This window comes from Delphinapterus leucas, chromosome 7 (assembly GCF_059928025.1).
Source record: "Delphinapterus leucas isolate spDelLeu-1000000601 "Yukka" chromosome 7, BTC_Dleu_Yukka2, whole genome shotgun sequence".
Taxonomy (NCBI): Eukaryota; Metazoa; Chordata; class Mammalia; order Artiodactyla; family Monodontidae; genus Delphinapterus; species Delphinapterus leucas.
The window spans coordinates 47331894-47351146 of NC_143135.1; the positions used below are offsets into that span (position 1 = coordinate 47331894).

At 49.9% G+C, this 19253-nt stretch overlaps 1 protein-coding gene across 6 annotated transcripts in view; it reads right to left on the reverse strand.

The window, feature by feature from the left end:
- The window catches only part of PPFIBP2 (PPFIB scaffold protein 2), a 116375-nt gene that overhangs the window by 5528 nt on the left and 91594 nt on the right, over nucleotides 1-19253 (reverse strand). For 2 of the 6 annotated variants that reach the window (XM_022563244.3, XM_089915207.1), the window contains 10 exons: nucleotides 16397-16535; nucleotides 14625-14766; nucleotides 13814-13942; nucleotides 6694-6844; nucleotides 6300-6411; nucleotides 5998-6086; nucleotides 5563-5685; nucleotides 4233-4358; nucleotides 3386-3574; nucleotides 2065-2409 (listed from right to left, as the gene is read on the reverse strand). In XM_022563244.3, the coding sequence (XP_022418952.2) occupies nucleotides 2215-2409; nucleotides 3386-3574; nucleotides 4233-4358; nucleotides 5563-5685; nucleotides 5998-6086; nucleotides 6300-6411; nucleotides 6694-6844; nucleotides 13814-13942; nucleotides 14625-14766; nucleotides 16397-16535 (1395 nt within the window). In that variant the 3' untranslated portion in view covers nucleotides 2065-2214. Of the gene's footprint in view, nucleotides 1-25; nucleotides 92-2064; nucleotides 2432-3385; nucleotides 3575-4232; nucleotides 4359-5562; nucleotides 5686-5926; nucleotides 6087-6299; nucleotides 6412-6693; nucleotides 6845-13813; nucleotides 13943-14624; nucleotides 14767-15195; nucleotides 15229-16396; nucleotides 16536-19253 lie in introns of those variants that run through there. The other 4 variants (XM_022563242.3, XM_022563243.2, XM_089915208.1 and 1 more) reach the window with 4 other exon arrangements.

A 19253-nucleotide genomic window follows, 5' to 3' on the forward strand; every position in this document is an offset into this window, starting at 1 on the left:
TGTGGAGAGAGGGTCAGGGTCCTACCGTGAGGCGGTGAATGTCTTGGGAGAGGAGCCCTATCTGCATCAGGGTGCCTTCCGAAGGTGCCATCTGTAAAATGGGCAGCAGCCTGGTCAGCACATGAGGACTGAGCTCGTGATTCGCAGAGGTGGCATGCAAGTCCTATCCTGCTCAGGCGTGCTCCGCAGGCGAGCAGGCAAGGAGTGGGCCAGGCCCTGAGAAGTGACGGGTGGAGCACATGCTGCTTCTGTCCCTGGGGGAAAGGCAGAGCCTCCAGTGTCCCACACCATCACACACACACTCTCCTTTGTCCCCACCCCGGCGCCAGCACTAAGGGGACACAGGAGCAGGGCACAGATGGGCCCTGTCAGAGCGACCCTTTAGCACAGGTTCAGTGCTCCAGCTACTTCCAGGAGCAGAGTGTGGCAGGGATGAAGGCCATCAGGGTGCTGAACACACTGAAAATTTCTGGCACCAGCAGGACCCCAGACACTGATGCCCCAGTATAGGCATAGCTAGGCATCCTCAGGGAGCTGCCAGGGCGTCCTCACTCCTAGGAGCCTGCCTCCTCTCCTTCTCAGGTAAATGCTGGCCTGCTCCTTCTTCCCCAAACCTATTTGGACATTGTGGGTTTGCCCTTTGAGGGCATCGAGTATAATCCATCATTTTATAGGTAGGAAAACTGGGGCCCACAAAGTGATACAGGCCTTGCTCGAGGCTGCACAGAGAACTAGTGACATAACAATTCCATGCAGGGTTTGCAAGCAGGCACGTGCGGAGATTCTCCCACCAGGACACGGTAAGAAACAAGGGACAAAGCCCGCCCTGACTGTGGCTCTAAACTGCAGTGCCCAGGTATCAGCCCTGGGGAGCACCTGTCATTCAGTGGTTCCGGCCATGCCAGCTGGCAAGCCTGTGCCCTTCTCTCTTGCTGGCTGGACTTCAGGGGAGGCCGGGAGGCCATGGCCTGAGACTCATGGTAGTTTAAGAAGCAGATCCTCACATCGCCTCCATCTGGGACAGAATCAGAGTTCAGACTGGGGTCATGAGGCCCTGCCCCGTCCGCCAGACAGTTATGGTGCTGCCGTCGTGCTACTGCAGACGAGGCCCGGGGACCCAGTAGAGCCAAAAGCTGCACTGGGATCTCATGAGCAGGAGCCCAGACTGGCAGGTGTGTCCCTCCCCCTGTCCTTGGCCAGGCCAGGCCTGTCTGGAAGACCCATTATCAGTTAGTCAGCCTCTAAATCAGGAGGACAGGTCTGTTCCAGCTCTGCCAACACAGACCAGCCCCCACGGGGTTACGGGCCCAGCACGGTCAGTCACAGCGGAGCGGCACAACACGTGAAAGAACAGAGGGCCTTTCCAGCAATGCCACCTGGTCTCCCCACGCCCCCTTCACTAGGTGGCCCATCCCGCTGGAATGGAAACCGACTTCAGGGTCTGCACGAGAGATGTGACCTCCAGTCAGGACGTGAGACACAAAGTGCCTCCCAGCTTCACACCGGGCAGTGGAGCCCGAAGCGACACCACAGACCTCCAAAGGATGGGGGTCCCTCCTTGCTCCAGCCCCCTCACCCAGGACACCCACAAATCCTGACCCAGCTCAGCAGCGCTGGCTCTCGAACTGCGCGATGAGCAGCATTCCATCTCTAGCTGCACCCAACTCACTTCCCTTGACAAGATTAAAGATGCTGTGCAGTTTGTTTTCTACATAAATATAGGTTTTATTACCAGAGAGAAGCGACCGCCTCCGAAGGAAGGCGCAACAGTTCCATTGTCACTGGGGCAGAAGTCCCTGCTGCTGTCCCTTCAGCCTCAGTCAAAACTGTGGTCACAGGCCTAAGGCACTTGGGATTGCCCTCAACGGGGGCACAGCCGAGGGGCCTGAGAGCTCAGCCTCGGGATTGTCCGTGGTCTCTGGACCTGTGTCCAAGCTCAGGTATTGCCACTGGTGCTGAAGGTGGACATTCAGACTTACTGAAAACCTACAAGCATCTTTATGTCTTTCCTCCTGAGTCCCCAAGGCTGGCGATGCAGCTCCATACCTGGCCACCCTCAGGATTTGGAGAAAGACCGGCCCACGGGTACACAATGGCTGGAAAGTTTTCTGCAAGTCATGCACATACACGGGGGGTGAGGTGCAGTTACATGGTGACACACACGGAGTTACTGTGAGCTCTCAGGACGCACAGACAGTACAGGTGACAAAGGCATCAGCTAATCTGTCCCACCTGGTTCAGTCCATCCAGTTCAGGGGCATCGAGGGGGCTGAGGCCCTGGTCGCCAATACAGACCCTGTGACTGTCACCGACACCGTTGCTGGGCTCCACTGGGCAAATGTAGTCTGTCGATTCATCGAACTTCTTTTTTCTTATGTTTCCAAAATGTGAAAACCCCAGTTTCCTTGGCTAAAACACAGCAGATACAAGACTATAAGAAAGAGATGATCAAGCTAGTGTGCGGCTACTACTGACAATACATTTTAGAACAGGCCGACGAGGAGAGGAATAAGGCAAACCGCTTCTAGAAAAACTCTTAATAGAGCTCCCGTAAGCAATTGCCTTTCTGGGGAAAAGCCAACAGATAAATCATCGTGAGCAAGTAGAGCTGCTCCTCCAAGACGCCGTGCCTGAAACTCCTGCCCTGCTGTCCCACTAGTGATGTTCACATTCCCCGGGGGAACTGGGGATTCCCAGAGGCTGCCACAGTCTGTACAGAGGCTGAGCTCAGAGGACTTGGTATCACACGTGGAGCACCCCCTGCCTTCTGTTCACAGCACCTTGGGAAGCCACACGGACAGCCCTAGGCGGCCCTTCCTCCCTGCTCCAGCTTTGTCCTGAGTTGGCAGGACAGCTCAGGCAGGTGGAACGGGCTTTGTGGGATTCAGAGCCCCAGTGAGCGGCGCTGGTGCTCGGATGACCTCGGGACCTCTGGATGGCTGTGTGCTGGCCACCTCCACAGCACAAGGTGGCCACGGCTGGCTACCCACAGGGACACTCCTTATGTTGGCAAGACAGCTTAGACCAGGACCCCTCGTGGCATGTGGAATGCAGATGGGTCTGACCAAAGGGAACCCACACTTGGGAGCTTGTCTGCTTTGCACGGCCAGTCAAGGCAGTGTTGGGAGAGAGGACCCCATGCTGCCTGTATGTCATTTCTGTGTAAAGAAACCTCCACACCCTTGGACTCAAGAGTGGCCGGGAACTAGGCTAACAAAAGTAACAAAATCAAACCGAAGGTAGAAACCAAGGCAGAAGCCAAGAGAGCCTCCTTGTCCAGGCGGCCCACTTGGGTTTGGCTCCAGGCACTGGGTCAGCTGCTACCCAACTCAAGGGCCAGAAGGCAGGCCCCTGTGGCCACCCCAGAAAGGGCCTGGCGACTCACCCGGACTTTGGCTGTGGTGGTCAGTGGCGTATAAGCAGGTAAAGTCATTTTCTCTCGCTTCTCCTGCTCAGCCTCAGGGCCAATCAAGGCATTGAATTTGGTGGTCAGGTGACGCCTGAGGAGTGTCTTTTGTGGGGGGATATTGAGAAGCATGGCCAGTGTGTCCCCAGTGAAGCGTGGCTCCAGGATCTAGGAAGAAACCACAGACAAGCCACCCAGTGGCGACCACCGGTGGCTCTAGGTGATGACGCTGAGAAACAGGCCCCCAGGAGCCCGGGTGGCCCCAGGGCAGGGGCTGAGGCTCATCCACTTGTCCTGTGTCCCCCTCCCCTCTGTCTCCCTGGCCCAGGGCCTGGCTCTGTGACCAACCAGCAGAGAGCTGTGCGCTCTTTATAAGGCTGTCTCCCAGGGTCTATCTGGAGGACAACTGAGCCACCCCTTCCTCCTTTCCCTGCTGGCTTTGCCACTTGACAAGTGCTGATGCAGATCGTGTCATGACAAGCAAGAGGGTACATTTTGGTGGCCTCCCCTCCCTCCCAAGCCCTGTGTGCCTCCAGCAGCAGCTGGAGCTGCCTGGTTAACAGGCAGTTCTCATGCAGCCCCTTTTTCCTGGACTCCTCTGGGTCTGTGGCTCGGAAAGTCTTTCCAGAAGCCATCTTGTTTGCATGAAATCTATTAATTCTCAGCCACAAATGATCAGATTCTACTTTGAGACTCAATTTACGCAAGGGGCTCAGATGAAGTATCAACATTTCTTACTGGGATGCCTGTCTAGCCCTTAAGACATCAGTTTCTGAATACCCCAGGTGTCACCGAGGCAGGTGGACCAGCCCAAAGAGCCACTCACAATGAGACCTCCGTGGACACCACTCCCACGAAGGTTGGGCGCATATTCCGCCAGGTCCACGGACCGCAACCATTCCATCACCCTGTGGTTGGACCACTGCACGACTTCTGAAGGAGAAAGGTTACTCTGTAAGAGAGAGAAGGAGAGTGGAGAAGTTAGGCCTACAGGTCCTACCAGGGTCCTCTGTGGAGCCAGTCCCTGTGAGTCAGCCGGCCCCGAACGCCTTGCCGAAGACAATCCTTACGCCTACAGACCCAGGCCTCCAGGCCAGCTGCCTGAGAGCCCTCCCAGTTTCCAAGAAATAAAGCTCTCATTGAACTTGCACTTCTACACTGAGATATCTGATTCCAGAATCCCATTACTCCCTGACTCTGGTTACTTTGGGACTAACACATGAGAGTACAGAGTTATTCATTCAGTGATTCAACAGAACTTTAAAGAGGACTGTCAGTTACGAGCTGAGTGTTTTATAGAATCGAGATCTCACTGGTGTGGCCAAATGTTTTGGGAGAACACATGTTAAGATACTTATACCCGAGTACCCTCAAGTGGCACCTGGGTCTTCAAAATGCCCAGCAGTGTGCCTAACATATAGAAGGTTCAAAATGTGTTTGTGCAACAGGGAGAAAAGAGGGGACAGAGAGTAGAGATATGAATTTTTAATCCCCTGGAAAGCTGAGTTACTCTTACAGCAGGGTTAGTCTTGGCTCCCATGAACATAGGAGACGGGGTGTGACTGACAATCCTGTAGCTTTGGGGCCCACCCAGAACTCCGAGGTTCCTTAAACATTATCAGGGAATTCCCCAGGATTTGGGTTGCTGTGTTTACCTCCACCATTTCTTCTCTAGCAAAACCTGATCATGGATTCCCTGTGCGCCTGGGCCTGGAGGTCAGTTAATTTTCTACCAACGAGTGGGGAGATCTGTTCTGAAATGTCTGGTTACTTATGGGTTCCTCTTCTTCTCTCCTCTGCCTACTTTGACACCGTCTTTCCATTTTGTCTCGCCCTTCCCTCCACTTTGCTCCATTTCCTCATCTCCTTTAATCACTATGATGGCTTTGAAAGACTTGCTGCTACTGCCCTCCAGCCCATAGCATATGTCTCCCAAAAGGAGGGAGGAGTTGGAGGGCTAGTGGCTGCTGTGGGACGCAGAGTTCAGGCCACAGGCGTGTTGGGACACCATGAAGCCCTAGTAAAGGGAAGAATCCGCAGCACCATGGGCCAAAATGCAGCCACTTTATGGCCATGTCATTCTGGTTTTCTCACACCCGATCTTACAGGTGTCCCGGCTGAGGGCTACCTGGACAGATAGAGTGTCCTGTCCTCACCTCATTAGCTGGCCGCCGGTGCAGGCAGTGAGGGTTGAACTTGTTGACATGCAGCACGTGAATGGCACATTTGATGCTGAGATGATGTAGTTGGCTGGTGACTTTTAGGAAAAGTAGATCATTCTGGAAAAGTAAAGTTTTGGTTGATGAACCAGAGCTTCCAGAGTGACAAACACCCACCGAGGCTCCTTCCCAGACCGTACACAGACAAGTGGTCTACTACACGTCAGGAATGCATGTGGACACATAACAGCTTTCCTTGGAGCAATGGTTCGTACTCTGCTCATTGGGACCTCTTATGTGACAAACGACACTGTTTTAGACCCAAGGGATATGAGGGAGGTGTGGAATCAAGTTTAAATACCGCCATGGGGACACCTGAGTTGAGCTGGGTGTTCACAGGGACAACTGAAACACTGGAGGAAGGATCCTCACCACAGTTAGGTACTGCAGCATTCGCCCGTCGACTCTGGATTCGTGAAACTGGTCTTTGTACTGGGGTAAGCCAATATCATCAAGCCAACCTACAGAAACAGGGAAGTGAAATTTGTGAAAACGGGAGACTGTGGATGCCAAAAAAAAAAAAAAAAGGCACCAGCACATTATCATTCTGAGTTCCAGCTATATTTCCCCTAAAGTTTAGTAATCCGTCCGCCTGTCCCAAGGACACAGCTGTCTTTGAGGCACACATTCCCAGGGGGCTGCCAGAAACATCACACACATATGCCTGTCCTTACGTGTCACCCAGATGTGGTCCAGTAGTGCAGACTTCTCCTCCTGCTTGGTGGTGATAGCTTTCACTGCTAAAATCAGCTTTTTCCTATGAAGAGGGTGCTTAATTCCCAGCTCCTGAAAGTGAAAGATGAAGACAGATGTGAAATCTCGGCGGGCAGCCTGGCCCTCAGAGGATGCTGTGTCTCGGTGGAGGTACTCCACCTGGGTGGAACATGGAAGCGGACCTCTGCCCAGCGCCCTGGGATCAACCTGAAGTGACAGAGAGAATCTCGCCCTCCTTTGTCAACTCTCCTGTGTGTGGGCGTGGGTGGGCAGTGGAGGAGTGGGGGGCCTCACTTCCCTGTGCGCTGGTTTGGGGAGAGATGGGAGCCTCCTAGCCCAGGGCTCAGCCCTTACCTTTTCCATGTCCTGAGGGGTAGCTGTCAGTAACGTGTGGCCAGAAGTCACCCACTGCCTGGCAAAGATCACGTACTGAGCCAGGCCAAAGTCCTCCAGCCATGCACACACACGCTCTGTGCTCCACTGGGCGAAGGGGCCGTTGGCATCACTGGGAAGCAGGAAACAGCACGACCCAGTTATCGGGAGAGCCTGGGCTCCAGCTGAACATAACAGCGCCTCACAAAAAGGGACTAGGTTTAAACAAAAACCCCCATCGTGGGATCCAGTTGAACAAAATCCCACTACAATGCACTCATCGGAGGTAGACTCTAGAGTTTCCCGCGATAACCCCTGGTCTGAATCTCAAGTCTGCAGCTGCCGGGAGCTTGGGGCAGTTATATGCTCCTCAGGAAGCTGTGCTCACGTGTGCTATCAGTCCACATACACATGCACGCGAGCCAAAGCCCATTTGGATGAAGATCCACACCTGAATCATGTTTTACACAGGGCTTAATACCGTTTTCAGGAAAATGCTTAGAAAACTAGGAAAAGCATATCTAACATTAAAAAAAAAACAAACAGAAAACCTTCCTCCAGTCAACAACAGTTAATGCCTTATTAACTGTTGAAACACTAGGGGCATTCACATTAAAGTTAATAAAGACAGTATTTTTTATCACAGTAACACTAGTCTGAGAGTTGCAGCAAATATAAGAAGAGACAAAAATAAAAATATAGCTATTAGAAAGGTAGAAATAAAAGAAAGCCATTCTTTTCAAATGATATGATTGCCCACCTAGAAAACCCAAGAGAACTCAGGAAGGTGGCTGGTTATAAATACACACACTCCTAATGTTTATGACATACACAAATCAACAATTTTCTGTATACCATCAATGCACAGATACTAACATTTTTGTTCAAATAATCCACTCACAGCAACCAAAATTATGAAATGTCTAGGATCTGTCTTTATAAGGAATGTGTGGGTCCTGTGTAACCGTGTGTGGGGGTGGGGGGAGGTGCTAACTATGACACACAGCTAAGCAGCATAAAAAAAGACATGAATAACTGAAGAGCTACATCATGTTCCTAGACAGGAAGCCTGGGTATTACAAAGCCATCAGTTCTTAAAGACATCAATTTCATTTAAAGTGTAAAGGTAATGGTACACTCAAAATCCCAGTTGACTCTTGGGGGCAGGGGGGGCATGGAGGTCGACAAAGCAACTTTATATTCTTTTTTTTTTTTTTCCCGGTACGCAGGCCTCTCACTGTTGTGGCCTCTCCCACTGCGGAGCACAGGCTCCGGACGCGCAGGCTCAGCGGCCATGGCTCACGGGCCCAGGCGCTCCGCGGCACGTGGGATCTTCCCGGACCGGGGCACGAACCCGTGTCCCCTGCATCGGCAGGCGGACTCTCAACCACTGCGCCACCAGGGAAGCCCTATATTCATTTGTTTAAAGGAGGATTCATGCAATATAGAAGACTAGCTATTCTAAAACATTCCTTCCAAGAAAGTATTCCTAAAATGGTTAAAAAAAAATTTTTTTTAATGCCTAGATGAGGCAGGCATCAAAAATTTTCTTAAAGTGAGGGTGGGTGTTCCTTAAAGGGCCAGGATGACCATAAAGCACCATTCTAGAACAAGTGCTGGAGATGATGTGTACCTTAGAGCAGGTGCTGGTCACTCAGCCTGGAGCCTGGGTTTTAATGAATCATGAATAGGTGCAGATCCAGGTTTCGTGAAAACTGGAACTTATAAAATTTGGGGGCCCCGCTAAGAAAAGTACACAGTTTGAATATGGAATTAGGAACAAAATGACTATTTAGAATAAGAAAACAAATCACAAAAAATTACAAATCTAATCAAACTGAAAAAGATCATGAAATCCAGAAAAATACTATTTTTATTAATTAACTCCTAGATATACCTCTATAGTACTTTACCTTCACGTTTGGGGTGCATATTCTTTGCTTTATCATATGTCAACAGCTCTATAACAGATGTCCCTCTGTATCTGCCAGGGGATTAGTTCCGGGATCCCCGTAGACACCAAAATCCAGGGATGCTCAAGTCCCTTATATAAAATGGCATAGTTCACTCAGCCCTCTGTATTTGCGGGTTCCGCATCCACGGATTCAACCAGTGGAAATCCGATCTGCAGTTGTTTGAATGAGTGGATGGGGTGGGGCTATATTTTCTGTGAGAAGCTTTCCATCTTTCTTCTAGCATGACTGACCAATATTCTTTTGTTATTTTGATAGTTTTTTTAAGTTTTAGGTTCACAACTTATAAATGGTATTGTCAAATATATTTTTAGAATCATCAAATTTAGGAAAACCTCTATCAATTGTCTTTTAGATGCAAGCTGTAAAATTCCATAGCGTTCAAGTTTTTTAGTGCTAATCTTAAATATTCTGTTCTTTGAACTGATAACATTTACTTAATGTCCTCGTGGCTGTTGCACATTAGGCAACATCGTCTTGGTCAATGTCAGTATATCACGTAAAATCAGCAAGAAATTTTCATCTTTTGCCAATGTGTTCATATAATTCACTTTATATGAACAACACTCTGGGAACCTAGTTACTATTTTTGTTTGGAATTTATCTGTTGCTCTTAGTGAATTATTGCTTTTGGTTTGATCTGGGATTTTAAAAAAATTATCAGAATAGTTTCTCAATTTCAATGCTCATTTTATCACCTTTATTTCATATCCTATTAGTTTTCAATTTCATTTATTTTCTGGTTTCTGGGAATTGGAAAGAAACAAATATTCTACGTATCAGAAGGATATTTCAGTTCTGAGGGGAAATAAGTGTTTTTGAGACTGTAATTTGAAAGCCTCTGTCCTGTAGACCTTTTCATAACACCCTAGAGCTCTGATGCTCCTCTACCCTCGATCGTCTTCCCATCTCCCCCTTTGTGAGTGGTCTGCTCCCACAGTAGCAGCCCAGCTTCCCCAACTGCTGGGGTTCTGTCAGTGCCCGGGCCTCCCATACGCTTGTCCAGGGCCACAGCTGAACATGCTACTAAGTAATTTAGAGATGACAGAGAAAGTACCTTTCGTATACAGCCAAACCACTTGTTTTATTGACATGTTCCAAAACATCCCTCCAAATTGCAGTTAAAATGATGTGAGATTTATCAAATAGGCCATTCCCACGGTAGACGGAGAACACGGTACACTTACGACTGTATGTATATATTTCATTAGTAAGTGCATTTCTGAAAAGAGAGGACTTCTGTTTTGACTAAGCATCTGAGAGAACCGAATCTCCTGCTGAGGATTTGGCAAATCTGATGATTGGAAAGAATTTCCACAGACTGGCTTCTGGTTTTGCAAATTGCAAATGTTCTTTCTTTTTCCACTACCCCATACTTCTGAAACCAAATGCCAGAGGACAAGTTCATTTTGGTGCAAGATCTCTGACTTTGCATCTTTGTATCAGTCATGCTGGGCACACTGGCACATTGGAAGCCATTTTTATAGTAGGACAGCTAATTAACTAAACCTAAGTAAACCAGACATGAAGTGCCTGCAAACCACATAAGCATAATCCCATTAAACCCAAACTAAATGGATCCCCAACTCAACCTCCCCATAGCCAGATCCCCAAAATGCCCATGGGTATTCCAGCATCGTCTGATATCAGGTAAAGTGTAGACCAAGGGGTAAGTTGGAGTAAAGAGTCAGCAGTCTTAAAACTGTTTAAAATATCTTACTTATGAAAATATTTCAAAACACACGGCCTTGTCAATACATCGGTTGGACCCTCTCTGGACCATGGAAGGGGTCTAGGCAAGTAACTGACTTTGAAGCTGAAGCTTCCTTACATTCATGATAAACCTGACACTGAGAGTGAATATGGGAGAAAGGCAGTAAAATGGGGCCTGAAGCAGGGAAGCAGTCCGATCAGAGACCCCTCATAAGCTAGAGTCCCTAAGGGCAATACACTCTGTAGACCAACTCAGAAAACCCCTCCACAAGGATGGGATCCGGCCATGTGGCTTTCAAGACTTAAAACGTTACACTCTGCTTTCTCTTGGGGGAAAAAAACCTCTCTCACCACACACCAAAATAAATCTCCAAATAGATAACTTGCAAAGTTTTAAAAAATCACTTTTTTAAACTCATAGTTTAAAACCAGTTTTTTAAACAAATCAGCAAAAAATTTTAAAACAAAATAATGAAAGAAATCACAAAGGAAAAGTTGATGAACTTCATTATACACAAACCTGAAAATTTCATATATCAAAGTAAAATTCTGCAACAAACCTAAAAAATAATTTGTTACAACTTTTAGATGTGGCTTAGTATCTTAATATGTAGAGAACAGATAGAAATCTGTAAGAAAGATGTTAAATAAAAGATATTAATAACTGAATAAAAATGGGCAAAAATGCACGCAGTTCACAAAAGAAATGAGATAACAAACATGTAAACTAAATAATAAAAATGTAATCTTTGGAGGTCTATAAAGCTAGAACTTTAAACAAAAGCTGCAATAACAACGCTGACAAGGCTGTAGATGCAACAAGCACTCACTGTACAGCGGCGCCGACTAGAACGTAAATCAGCAAAATGGGGAGAACAAAAAACTTACTCATAACCTGAGAGAGAGTTCCTACGAAATGTCATTATCAAGTGTTATATTAAAAAACAACTGTTTCACTGGAAAAAATGGATTGGGGCTGGAGATTTTCAGTAACAACGGACTTTTCCTATAGGAATGTTGGTGACAAAATTTTTTTAAGGCTATACCTAGATATCTACAAACTATAAATACCAGAGGACATTAGCATATAATTAGATCGCATTTCTGTTTAAGAGTAATAAGAGCCTTTCCTTCCCACCGGCAAACTCATTTTTGTTACCGTAAGCAGAGTGGTGATAAACATACAGTCTCATCAGGCCTTCCATTCCCATTCTCCTTGTCATCCATTGCTACTGTTTACAAAGCACACAGACACCCAAACAAAGCAACCCTGTGGCTGAACTGCAGTTTCGACTTCGGCAGAGAAGGTTCCCTACACTGGTTGCCCCATACCAAAGGGACTTGTAAGATGGTGGATGGGCCCTAAGGAAAAATACCTGAGGGTCTTAGAAAAGTTTTACACCCTGACCAGTGATTCCCCCTTCAAGAATCATTCCTAGGGCTTCTCTGGTGGCGCAGTGGTTGGGAGTCCGCCTGCCGATGCAGGGGACACGGGTTTGTGCCCTGGTCCGGGAAGATCCCACATGCCGCGGAGCGGCTGGGCCCGTGAGCCACGGCCGCTGAGCCTGCGCGTCCAGAGCCTGTGCTCCGCAACGGGAGAGGCCACAACACTGAGAGGCCCGCGTACCGCAAAAAAAAAAAAAAAAAAAAAAGAATCATTCCTAAAGAAAAGCCAGAAGTGGAACAAAAATCCATCACTCAAGCTCTGGTGGCTTTATTTTTTCATCTCAGAACCATCAGAAACACTCACGCCTAAGGTCAGAAGATTGCCAAGTAGATTAGAATTCTCTTTTCATGGACTACATGGGTATGCTTCCTTTGGCTCATTTTCTAATGTCTCTGAGTTGGTCTCTGCCTTCTCACACCATGTGCTTAGATTCTCTAGCCTCTGAAAGCTAACGTTTACTGAGCATTTTTTGTGACTAGAAGCGTAAACACCACTCCACGATCCTGGGGGAGCAGAACCAGGAGGCTACGCATCCTCGGGTTTCTCTGTAAGGCACCTGGAGGATGGATCTGGGGATGCTCACCAAAGGTCCTGAGTGTGTACATGGGAGCGCCTGGCCAAGCCTAGGGACCTGAGGGGGGCTGAGTGGGGAAGCAGGGTGCATCCGTGTGTGCTCCCTTCTTTGGCGGGGATCAGGCCTGTGAACAATATGTTGCACCAGGGAAGCATTCTTCCCCCTTCATTGGGATCTAGACTGTATGGTTTCTAGAATTAACGTGTGAGTTGTGCACATCTTACTCAGTAATTACCTGCACTTGGCACTGGTATATGGCAATCTTAGGGGGATGAAATTTAAGAGGGTTAAATCTTACTCTTCACTGTTTGGTTAGATTTAAAATGTCACAGTCCAATCCTGAGGAAGGCCCCCAGAAGCCTGACCTTGGCTGAGTAACTCAGACTTTAGGAGATATTCCGCTGGAGACAATGTATTGTGGGGATCATCACCCTGAGCAGAGGGTGCAGAAGAGGGTTTCCCTAAGACGTAGGAGTAAAGATTCACTTGGGCAAGTCGGAAGGGAGGCACTCTTCTCAGAGCAGGGAGATCTGAGGAAGCGGGGTAAAGCTGGTGACTGGAGGGGGTCCACCAGGGCGATCTCTGGGAAAGTTTCATTACTGATGCTTTTTCATTAGGGCGTGATGGGAACAGTCATGCAAAACTTCCCATTTTGATCCCTTTACAACTCCCTCCAGTTAAGCCTTCAGGAAGGTGTGGTACAGTGTGTCATGAGGGATAAGGGCAGACTGGCACCCCGGCACCCTTCTGTAGAGGTCTGTGTGGAAGGAGGGGACCCCGCCCCAGAGGCAGGTGCTGCTCTCTCCCCAGTCTCCCAGGGGAAGGTGATGCTTGAATGGCAGACAGCTGATACCAGGGTTAGATGTGCAGGAGCTCACATAATCCTCACAAGAACTTTCACAAATACTTGTTTTTGCGGCCCCCCCCCACCCCCCGTCCCACTTCAAAGATCAGAAAACTGAGGTATAGAGAAGTTACAGAACCTGGTTTAGGGCTCACTGCTAGGAAGTGGTTAAGCAGAGATTCCAACCCAGGTCTCTGACTCCAGCATCTGTGCTCTGAATGGCTGCAGCGGAGCCTCTCAACCTGTCACGCCAAGGCCCTGCCCAGAGTGGACTGCAGATGTGCAGAGCTGCTGGGGTTCTCAGGCGGGCCGGAGCGCCACCTCCTGCCCCAGCACCTCTGGCTGTAGGCAGCCTCTGCCTTTACCTCCGTGCACTTATAAATAAGCGTGAGCAATGTCCACACATGTCAAAGGGGAAAGGTCAAGAAGCTCTGCACTAGGGGGTCCTGCCTTCCATCTCTGGAGGCTCTGGGGCATCCAGCCCCCCTTCCCACTCCAGCCTAGCCAGGATTTTACACAGTTCCTTGGAGATGGACTGGAGGGAGCCTTACCTTTTCTGACCCTTGGGGTCTCTGGTCCTAGAGAGTCTTGGCCCTGCAGTTGCCCGGAATCCACCTCGTCGAAACTCGGCCACCCCTGGGGCATCGGTGTTGAAATTTCCTGACTGAGTTCTTCGGATTCTGTGTGGAGAGGAATCCGTGGAGACGTCAGAGGGCAGGCTGAAAGCCTGTAGTCAGTGCACGCCTCCCACACAGGGCCTCACGAGCCATAACCGGGGCTCTGGGGCACTGGGATGGAACCCCTGCCTCCCGGTGCTTCCCCAGAGGTCCAGCATCAAGACTTGTGACAGCTCCTTGGCCAGACCCAGCCTCAATTCTAACCCTACCTCTGGGATTGGACCCCTCTCCCCGGGGGTCAAAGTGCAGGTTGCTGCCTGAGAGGAGGCCCCAGTTTCTGTCTCATTTCACAGACTCAGTCAGCAGGGCCAGAAAGGACTCATCTTTCTGTCCTCAAAGATTTCTTAAGACACAGACTGAGTCCTGCAGAGGAAGAAACTGGTCTCACCCATGTACCTCTCCAAAGCACATATGTAAGCTTCAGAGGATGTGCTTAGGGTCTGTGGGACGGATGGATGCCTAAAATGAATGACACGTAAGGCAACCAGCTATATTTAATGGGCTCCTTTCACAGTTCTCCTTCTCTGGGCCCTAAAAAGTGATTCAAAGTCTTCTCTCTACACATAACCACTCTGTACTTACTGCTGTTCCAGCATCTAATTATACAGGGGGTTATGGAGATGTTCTGCCCACTCAGGAACAATATTAGTTCCAAGCAATATAATTACGGTCATCACCGACTTACTTTCCCCAGAATTTCTTGATGCCTTTGGGGCTCCGTTTACCATCTGGTGTCAGGGGAGACTGGGGGCTGGACTTGGTGCCCGATGACATGGATGAGAGGTCATTGACCACAGCAGTGTCGTCCCAACCACTTTCTGTGTCTCCTGAGATTGAAAGAATGGAATAATATGTGAATGACAAGAAGGAACATGACCTCTGCAAACCTTCTCCCTGAGCCTGGGCCATCCCTTCAGTGGGAGTCAGGAAGTCTGCCCAGCTCTGCCTTTAGGACAGAGCTTTACAGCAAGATCTCAGAGACCAGCAGGGGCTCAGGCACACTCCAGGTTTTCTCTCTGGGGAGTTAGCGAGCTTAAGGTTTCAAATCTGGGTGAGCAAATGTCTTCAAATTCTAAGAGTTTGGGGTCCCAAAACTTGCAGGGTAACTCCAGCAAGGAGCTTCCTCTCTTTTCCCCCAGGGAGATGCGGGAATACAAGCAGGAGGGGGACCTGGCTGAATGTTCAGGAAAGGGAGGGTGTCACCGGAGGGAAATAAGGGAATCTCACTCCCCACCTCACCTGGAAGGGTACAGTACCTAGCACGGGGGCACTGACACTCCGGCCACGATCTCCAGCCAACCAAGAAGCAGAGAAGCCACACGAAGAAGCAAGAGAGGCCAAAGTCCAGCCCAACAGAGTTACAGGGAAGCAAAGAAATAAACAAGAGTCATCAAGCAAGAGGGAAAAACTCAAACAGAAAGAAAACTAATCCCACGAGGAAGGATGGGGGTGAATGGTGACTGAGCCTGACCTACAGGGTCACGGCGGCGAGAGGCAGCCCTATGTGAGGGGACTGAATACTCCTGGTGTCGCTTCCTGGCCGGTGAGGCATCCACGTGCGGGGAGGGGAGGGGGGCAGCGGGGACTGAATACCCCGGGCCGCCCACTGCTCCTGTGTGGGTGCCAGAGCTCACTTAGATCAGACGAGAATGGTCCGAAGGTGCGGGAAGTCCAGTCTGAGTGTCGCTAGGACATACTCATCTGGAGTTCCTGCAGCCAAAGGCAGGACTGGCCAAGGGCAGAAGTCAACCCGTAGTGGGGAAGCCAAGCCCTCCTCCGCCAGGGAGGAGGAGTCAGGGGGAGGGACGGCTCTGTCGGGACCAGAACGTTCCTCTCTGGGCCCCACTGATCTGCTGCTATTGGGGAGATACAGCCTACTGTGCAGAGACCTCCATTTCAGATGCTAAGCACCAGAAGGAAACCTGGGGACTGACAGCCTTGCCCAGTGGCCACTGATTCCACTTCTCTAAGGAAACGCTCTCCCTTGGAAGAGCACATGGTATCATCCTATGGGTAATAGGGAGGCTGCAGAGAGGAAGGCGGAGACAGGAAAGAGATCAGGAGAACAGAGGAGGAGGGGGCAGGGCCAGGGAGGGGGTAGTGGGAGGGGGTGTCTAAGCGGGAGGGAAAGGGGAATGACGGGAAGGCCAGGAGCAGGTGGAGAGAGAAGGAAGACAGGAGGAGGGGCAATGGGGGTAGAGTAATTGCAGGTGGAAAGAAGGTGGGTACACACCCTGGTTCTCTTGGGCTCTGATGTGTTTCTGGCAGGAAACCTTGTGCCCAGACAGACAGCAGTCACCTCTGGACGTGGGACCACCCTGAGGTAGGACTTGTCCCATCCACCGTGCCCACGCCCGTTCTCCAATTGTGGGCTATGGCGGGGGGTGCAGGGACCTCGTGCAACAGTAGAAATGCCAAGGCTCCAGAGGCCGCCAAGCCTGGCACCTGGACACTCACTCAGCCTCAGCAGGCCGCTCCCTGCAGGGTCATGTGGGGAGGCAGTGGGAGAAGATCCGGCAGCCTCTCCGTTGGGCGTGGCTCCTGAAAGCTTCCCAGGTAACGTGGGGTACTTGTGCTCCACCAGGAAAGGGCCGTCCTATTGGAAGGAGAGGGAGAGAGAGCCTCAAACCCAGTTAGGAAATCTCTGGATGCAGAAACAACTCCCCGTTCTCTAAGAGCCATTTTTAAAGTTAGGCCGACTCAAAGACCCCTCAAAAAGATTATTTATTCCAGGCCAGGAAATGGGATCAGAGCTGAGAAAGAGAGAAACTTGCCCAAAGCCACACAGTGAGATGGGGACAGAATTGAGGCCACATCCAGGGCTGACTGCAGCCGAGTCCAAGCAGAAAGGGAAGGCTTTGCCGTTTGGCCTCGCGCTCAGAGGCTCAAGGAATCAACAGCTGTGAACTACCCTTAAAGCTCTTTGAATACACAGACCAGAATTCCAATAAAAGCTATACCTATGGGCTTCCCTGGTGGCACAGTGGTTGAGAGTCCGCCTGCCGATGCAGGGGACGCGGGTTTGTGCCCCGGTCCGGGAAGATCCCACATGCCGCGGAGCGGCTAGGCCCGTGAGCCATGGCCGCTGAGCCTGCGCATCCGTAGCCTGTGCTCCACAACGGGAGAGGCCACAACAGTGAGAGGCCCGCGTACCGCAAAAAAAAAAAAAAAAAAGCTATACCTATCGCTTTATTGTATGTTTAGAATATATAATATCATCTATTACTTATATATTACGATGATAGTTATTTTGAAAAATACCAGGTTAAGGTGAAGCAAGACGGTAAGCACACACTTGGGGGGAGGTGTGAGCAGAAGCGGGCCAGAGGGCTACATGCCAGCACGGAGCTCCCCAGGAACTTAGGACCACAGTCTGCATGAGGTTCATCCCCAGTGCAGTGGGCCCCGTGCTCGGACCCCAGCCACAGAAAGGGTCCCAAAGAAACAAGTTGATTTAAAGGGGAAGAAGAATGGCACTTGTTTGGTCAAGAAGGATTTAATGGGCCCTACGTCCACAAACCTGAGGGAAACACAGCGGAATGCATTTGAGTGAAAAGAGAAATCAAAGCAACGTTACCAAGGTAATCAACTGTGGATCACTTAACCGGACCCAGAAGAAAAGTAGAAAAGAAGAAAGACAAAACCGATTTCAGAACTGACAAGTCAGAAAAGTAATGGGAGACTTCAGTGACGGTAACATCTTTTTTTTGTTTTGTTATAAATTTATTTATTTATTTGGCTGTGTTGGGTCTTCATTGCTGTGTGCAGGCTTTCTCTAGTTGCCGCGAGCGAGGGCTACTCTTTGTTGCGGTGCATGGGCTTCTCATTGCGGTGGCCTCTCTTTGTTGCTGAGCACGGGCTCTAGGCACGCAGGCTGCAGTAGCTGTGGCGCATGGGCTTAGTTGCTCTGTGCCATGTGGGATCTTCCCGGACCAGGGCTCTAACCCGTGTCCCCTGCATTGGCAGGCAGATTCTTAACCACTGCGCCACTAGGGAAGTCCCCAGCGGTGACATCTTTTGAAGTTTCATTTAGTTAAAAGCCAAGTGCCCAATAAATTTCTGAATTCAGTTTGCTTATAAAGGCACGTCCTGGAAATTGTTTGAAATCCAATTCAGTCATTGAACATTGAATACTAATCCTCTATAAATCATCTCAGAAAGGAGAGATACGAGAATAGTGGGCTAAATTTTCAAGGGATTCTGAAGGAACTGGCTGGTGAAGTGAAAATAAGTGGAACCTTAAGAGATGGAGACCACACAATTTTTAAATTCATGATGACCCATGAGGTACAGGCTGAACCTGATCAGACCTGTGGTCAAGACCAACAGTTTCCAAATACTAGCCCATGCAAGGGCTGCTTCATAATCACCTGGGACGCTTGTAAATATAAATTCCCAGGTCCCAACCGCACCCATGAACCAGCCCCTCTGGCAGGGCACCCCGGGAGTCTGTGTTTTTAAAATGAATCTCAGATTACTCTGATGCGCAGTCAGGCCCGGGAACCACTGATGGTGGGGAAGGCAGAATTCAAAAAGTTTCGAGAACTGAAGGGCGTGCCTCCCAGCTCCGTATTGTACAGGAGATGTGGGAGTGGGGAGGGCTCAGGAACAGATCTCCTGTTGCATCATCACACAGGCCTCCCTAAGACAGGGCAGAGACAACCAAGGCCTCCCATGTGGGCTGCCTTGGGAGGTCGCTGAGGAACTGAGATATAAAGAGGGGAGAGCCTCCTGTAACGCGGGCTTCAAAGGCGGCCGAGACCTGTGAGAAAGACGACGAAAGGAACCAAGGGCAACGGAAAGGGCTCTCTCTCAGCTCTGCTCAGCCAAGAAGAGAAGCTAGGAAGGAAGGACTCACTGCTGGAGAAAGGGGTGCAACACCAGCACACGACACAGAGGAAACAGAAATGCTTAAGGTCGGTTCTGCACCTGCAGTCTCTGAGAAGAATAACCCTGGTTATAGGGGTGGGGGATGGACTCAGGCAAGGAGCAGCAGATGTGGCTGATGACCCAGCTGCCCTAAAACAGCACAGAGGTAGCACACCTGAGCGGGAAGACCCCAGGCTGTGAGTCAGACCGACTCGGGCCAAACCCTCACTCTCTTTAAGCCCTCAGAACCTCAGTTTTATTGTTTCTAAATAAAGAATAACAATTCCTGCCTCTGGCCTAGCACACGAGGACAGAACTAAACAGAGGCACAGAGGCGCAGAGAATTATCCTTTGCCCAGGGTCTGGAGCGACAGCAGTAACCACGACATCAGTCCCTGGAGCGAGGCGTGCACGGGGCAGACCCCATCGACAATATCAGGCTCAA